Source organism: Pleuronectes platessa, chromosome 23 (genome assembly GCF_947347685.1).
Source record: "Pleuronectes platessa chromosome 23, fPlePla1.1, whole genome shotgun sequence".
Classification (NCBI taxonomy): Eukaryota; Metazoa; Chordata; class Actinopteri; order Pleuronectiformes; family Pleuronectidae; genus Pleuronectes; species Pleuronectes platessa.
Window position 1 is genome coordinate 5,415,106 of NC_070648.1, and position 6,074 is coordinate 5,421,179.

At 44.2% G+C, this 6,074-nt stretch overlaps 1 protein-coding gene across 1 annotated transcript; it reads right to left on the reverse strand.

Moving 5' to 3' along the window:
* Positions 1 to 496: 496 nt before the first annotated feature.
* On the reverse strand, positions 497 to 4,165 carry shbg (sex hormone-binding globulin). Its single transcript, XM_053416566.1, has 8 exons — positions 3,936 to 4,165; positions 3,259 to 3,356; positions 2,661 to 2,850; positions 2,379 to 2,540; positions 1,924 to 2,080; positions 1,545 to 1,681; positions 1,260 to 1,458; positions 497 to 974 (listed from the first exon to the last, which is right to left on the reverse strand). Exons 1-8 carry the CDS (start codon positions 4,035 to 4,037, stop codon positions 841 to 843), a joined length of 1,179 nt encoding a protein of 392 aa, XP_053272541.1. The 5' UTR covers positions 4,038 to 4,165; the 3' UTR covers positions 497 to 840.
* Between the last annotated feature and the right edge of the window lie 1,909 nt (positions 4,166 to 6,074).

A 6,074-nucleotide genomic window follows, 5' to 3' on the forward strand; every position in this document is an offset into this window, starting at 1 on the left:
CCTCCATCCCTCTGAGTTGACCAGCTTTGTTTTGCTCAATTCCTGGGTGCCACGAGCTTTTTCATCCAACAGACAATTAAGCCAAAATAGCCATAATATTGCAGTTTGACATATTACACCAAATCAATAAAGAAAAGTCTGTCCTAAGATGTTTATTAGTTTCTGAATGGTAAAGTGGGAAAACAGTAAAATTCCTCGAAGCTTCTTTATCTCTAAACTCTCTTTAATCAAACCACACATATTTAGGCCATTATATTTTACTAGCATTGTGAAATTACTGTATTAACGTTTTTCTTATTTCTTAAGCAGGATTTTAATTTGACATTAACCAACAGGTCAATGTTTTATCAGAGTGTATCATGTGCAGAATGGATGGTAAAATCTAACACTGTCTGTAAAAGTCCACTAGAGGGCGCAAAATCCATGTCTTTAATCTCCTCTGTTCCGTCCTGGTCACGATTTCTTATGAATATTTATTCAGAGTGTCTGAATCTCCTCAGAGCTGCATTAACGTTTATTTGTCCTAAATTGCAGAAATACACTGTTGCAACGTCAGAGAATCGCTCACATTTATTCCACAGATAAATCTGCATATTCTGCTACAATAGGACTAGTGCAAGATACTTCTATTTATATTCAATAGAAAATTCTGATCATTGTAGAGGTTAAAACATACAAATCTCACATTCCGCTGAAGAATGGGTATTAGCCGCCTGATCAGAAAGTTTAGCGGTTACCAGGTTATAGTTAACAGCATTACATAGTGTATACAATTTTGCACTTAACATACGTGGCGTCCACCTGCAAACATCTGTTCCACATATTGTACATGCACACTTTCTACGCAGGGCAACTGTGGGAGGAGACTGACTTCAGTGTGGTGGCTAAATCCAGATCCAGGTCCTTCCCTTGGACCTGGATCTCCTTCAGACAGCCCGTCAAGAAGTGGGAGCCCACGTTGTCGTCACCTTCGCCTAAAAGTTAAACGGAAAGAAGATTACATGTGACTGAATTCCTGGTAAAACATTACTGGATAGGAAGTATTTGATATTTTTGTTGAATTTTCAGAGAATGAATTCACAGATCTCTATGAAAAAGATCAGGAATGAGCCCGTTTTTGGTGCAAATCCAAATAAAAATGTGGATTTATTGGATATAAATGTGGTTTCATAACTGCTGGGCCTTGGCAGGGTTAGGATGTTCACTGTAGTGATACTGTTCTAGTTGAAGATATAAAGCTGGTAGCGGTTTAATCTCACCCAGGAGACTTCCAATGGCCAGACGTCCCTCTCTCCAGGCGCTCCAAACACCAGGGTTTCTCAGTGGCATGGCATGTGACTCAGTGCGACTGGGATCCTCTTCAACCACTCTCAGCCACTCTGGTTGAAACGTTAGCACCAGTCTCTGTAAAGCTTTCTTCATGCTGATCCTTTCTTCGCCCAAAGTGAGCGTGACCTCCTGCGAATCCAAGAGAGAGACGAAAGACGTAACTTCGACAGGGCCGAGCAACAGTTTGTGACCTCACGCCTGAGTTGTGTGTGTACCTTTGTGTTGTTGTTGGCCACTAACGCGACCGTCAGCTCTCGCCCCGGAGCCTTGATGCTGAAAATGGTCCCGTGCATGTGACTGAAATCTCCCACCAATGCGATCTGGACCCCACCGTCTTCGTCCAAGGTGAAAACTGCGAAATAAAAATAACGATAAACGTAATGAGTCGAACTTGTGTTGCATGTGACCTTTTGATCCTCCAGTAAAAGTCTGTTATTAACATGTTCAATCTGATTAAATCACATCAAAGCTGAAAGGAAATATTATTTAGGCCTCAGATGCTTTGTCATGCAACAACACATCAACCAGGCCAGATGGAAAGCTTGTTATCGAGTGTAAGCTTCTCCAGTGCGAGGGAGCACCACGTGTTCCCACCTGACGTCTGGAAGATGGCGACTCCCGAGCCGGGGAAGTAGCTGCCAGGCTGGATGTTTTCGTGGCAGGGCCAGAGCTCGCCTTCCTCCATCTCCCAGGGGCTGCTGAGGTTTAGCCAGCTGCCTTCCCGCACACAGCCGTCCATGCGCGGCTCAAACTACACAACAAGGAACGCAAGAGTGCATTTAGAAGGATGGGGGGGGGGGGGGGGGGGGGGGAGCTGGCACCTGCAGATGGTTCCGATGGTTGAGGTCATTATTCATCACAAGTGCAAAGGAGAAGACAATAGTCATATAGAAACAATAGAAACACAGGGACTAACAAACTGTGATAAATTAACACACAAAAATTCTAATTTTTTGATACTCAATCTTAAAGGAGAGGTAAAGTTTCAACTTTAAAACACCAACAGAAATTTAGTTTACATTTTTCAGACTTAACAGATCCCACTTTACCTCCACAATCATCTTGTTCTTGTCGATCATGATCCCCCCTAGAGCCATTCGGAGTTTCCCTGAAATGACCTCCTCCATCAGATTGGACTGCAGGCCCACCACCAGCCCACTGGAGCCGTCCACCTCCAGGATCACAAACTGCCCCTTGTTGCTCACCTCCAGCTTGGTGCCACCAGGAGAGGAAGAAGGAATTCAGACCCAGATTTCCTCCACAAGTCGGTTCTAAAATGTCTCGTTTTGACATATTGCCCCATTTTGTCACATTTGCCACCGGGAACTTACCGTGTGCCACTTCCCGTCGTTGAGTTTGGGGCCTCCTGCCACGCTGACCAGCACGTCCTCTTTCCTGATCTGCATCAGAGGGATGCCGTCTTTCAGGGACAGAACAAACCAGTCCTCTCCGTCTTTGGTGTCTCCGTAGAAAATGACGCCTTCTGGGTCAAACGTCCGTAGTTGGAAGGACGACTTGATGCTGCAGGGACATTTGGATAAATTCAATAGCTGAGAGGAAAAAATATGAATTCATATTCCCCCAGTTTACTGAGACCAGGGCCACTGCCAGACAGGTAGAAAGGTAGCAATAGATCTAAGCGTCTGGAGAATATGATGCCAATATAACGAAGGGTTATGTAATGTTGATGTTGTTAGAAATATGGGAGCCAGAAGCCAGGAACACATTTGGGCCCAGAATTCCTCACTGCACCTGCACTCGCTCTCCCTGATTCTCCTTTGTAACTTTCTTCTGAAAGTTTTCTGCCAAATTCCAATTATCTCCCAGTTCCCGTTCTAATTTTTCAAATATACAAGAGGTTTTTTTGTTGGCTCCCACACCCCTGTTTTTCCGCGGAGCAGTGGATATTGAAGCCCGGCGGTGACGTACCTGCTGACCTCACTGAGGTTGACTGTTGTGTGGATCAGTGGCCTCCAGATGTCTCTGTCCTGGCTGAGGTAGACGGTGGACCCGCCCGACACTTCTCTCTGGAAGACACCGGCAACGACGTTAACACAAAACTCTTGATCGCGATTTTAGACAAAAACAACCAAAGTGCTGTAAAAGATGCAAAGTACAAGACAGGGTAAAATAAAATTGGATCAGATTTATTTGTGGTTGAAACCAAACATACGAGTGATTAATCTTATGATTCATTTATTATTCTATTAAAAACGATTGATTCAGCGTAAAGGCACTTTTACGAGCCTCAGTTTCTTTAACCCTTAACAACATAGCATTTCAATCTTTTTTAAATTCTCATAAGAAACTCTGCGACAGATAAGTCCCGCCCGCTTATTGACTCTGTGACCTTTTCCCGGATTTTAGAATGAGAAAAATCAATACTGGAGCTATTCATCCTTCTACAGAGCTTAACAAAAATAATCCATCCACCATATAAAAAATATATTTACTTTTTTTTAATATAGCCAGTTGATACACACATATATTATTTACAACCCTAATCTTTACTGATGAGACTTACACCTCATTTTGCCATTTTCTGTCATTCCTCACTTTTTTGGAATGACAGTGACTGATAAGAGAATTTGAACACCTGAACATACCATACCACGTCCCTTTCCTTGGCCCTCGGCTCCCCACCCCAGCAGGGCGAGGCTCAGAGAGAAGAGGAGTCCGTCGGCCACGGCTTTGCAAAGCACAGCCATCCTTCAGTGCATTCACCCACCCAGGCCTCCGAGCGCACAGTGTCCGGAGCCCGTGGGTGGCCTGCAGACTCCAAAATGTACCCTGATGTGTGGGTGGGGATGGTTGTGTTGATACGAGGAGAGATTCTGAGACACTGCGTATGTGCGTGTGTGTGTTTGTGCTGGCAGGCTTTCCCAAGGTCCAGAGGGCCAACATGTCATGCAAGCTATTGATCCTCAGGAGGCCTTCATGGCTGTGACTCACAGGGAAGAAATATGGGATTGTGAGGAAAACACGGGACGCAAACCGATGACACGGGAGAGAAGTGCTCGGTGAAGGTAGAAGAAAAGGTTCGGTTGGTATATTTTGTATCTGCGTGTCCACGGCCTGTTTGGTGACTCATGTAGCGCACAGGACACGATTGCAGTCTGGGTGAGTGACCTGCGCCAGACCACTGATTTGTGTTTACCCATTAAACAGGAACCTTGATTCACCGCGGCTGCATACGGCTCGGCTGTGTGTGTGTTGTGGGATAGAGGTAAGAGGGGAATAGATAGAGCGGAGGTCACCAAAGCTCTTTTTCTCTCTCTCTCTCTCTCTTCATCTGGCTGCATTCACGTGACACAGGATCCTTCTAGGAAGACTGAGGATAAACTGGGAAAAAGGCCTATACTCGGAAAAGAGCAACACACACAGAGAGAAGACAGCGAGAACAAAACTGAACAGTCTGTTGATCAGATTTGAGGTCGAGATAAAAAAATGAAATTGCCCAAAAAATACTTCCCCCCCATGTCTATTAATAGTCACTGACATTTCTCTTTGACGTGTCACAGCAGGAAAAACACGTGTTTACATATTTAAACTAATAACGGCTGAATTACATCAGTTTCTACGTCCTGGCATCGTTCACGCTGAGTCATGGTCGTTGCTTATGACGACACTTTTTCTAGAACAGGAGGTAGCGAAGGGGCAGCTGGACGCCCCCCACCCCCCCCACCCCACTCCAGCCCTCGTTTTAAGGACACAGTTCAGTCTCTGAGACGTCAGATCAAACCACAGGGACCGTCTCTGAATGAGATCACACCAGCTGTGATGCTTGTCAATAATGCAGCGATGACTCCCGAGTACCCATGATGCAACATGTTGACGAGGGGCCAGTGTGATCTCACCACAAGATGGACTCCAGCAGTGATATGTGTTTTTTTTTTTTAAGACGGTGAAAAGTTGCAGTGCCTGGTTTTGAAAAGGCTCCGCAGAGAAAACCATTAGAGCACTGGGACGTTAACACTACAACCACCAGCCCATAGCTTATTATATGCTAGTTAATAAAAGTTAACAAAAAGTTAATAAAGAACTTAACGAAGGTAAGTTAATTGCTGATATTTTCATCTCATCTGTGTTTCTGGGAGTGTTAAAATCTCATCTGACTGTTCCTGGTAAAACCACTGAGTGTCACTGGTGGGAAGGAGCTTCTTGGGATCAGCTCCTGACTCTGCTGAGAGGAGGCTGTGATGCACTCATGGTTTTACAATCTGCAACAAAATCGCTGTGTATTCTAAGAAATTTAGAAAAAACACACAAATGTGCCGTTGATATTATAAAAATTTTTAAACGCGATGGAACGTACAACCAATTAGAATCGGGCACATATCTCCGCCAAGGCCCAACTTTCCCCTTTTGAAAACCACTTTTAAAGTCATTAGATCCAGCTTTTTATTTGGATCTGCAGCAAATTGCACAGCTCGTAAATATCAGTTGCTCAGAAAAATGTTTTCATCAAGAAATCCATGAAATAATCTGTGAGAAAAAAAATATTCCATCTCACAATGTTAAATAAAAGTCCCAAAGTTAAAATCCTGGATCCGACCCCCTAAACCGAGCTTTCATCTAAATCGGTTGAGCACTTTTTGCATTATCTTTCAAAATAACCCCCCACCAATAAAACTTGAATAAACAATACTAAGCAAAGGATCCCCACTCATTAAAAAAAGAAAAATTACTCCCTGCAGATTTCCAGCAGTGTGAAACAAGGAATCTGCCGGCTTCAAGCACGTGGC

Excerpts from the sequence above, each read along its gene's own strand:
- shbg (XM_053416566.1), bottom strand. The coding sequence starts at position 4,037 with ATGGCTGTGCTTTGCAAAGCCGTGGCCGACGGACTCCTCTTCTCTCTG. Across the intron at positions 2,541-2,660 it reads ACGACGGGAAGTGGCACACG|CTGGAGGTGAGCAACAAGGG; the intron begins GTAAGTTCCCGG and ends GGTGGCACCAAG. Across the intron at positions 1,459-1,544 it reads TGGCCAACAACAACACAAAG|GAGGTCACGCTCACTTTGGG; the intron begins GTACACACACAA and ends TTGGATTCGCAG.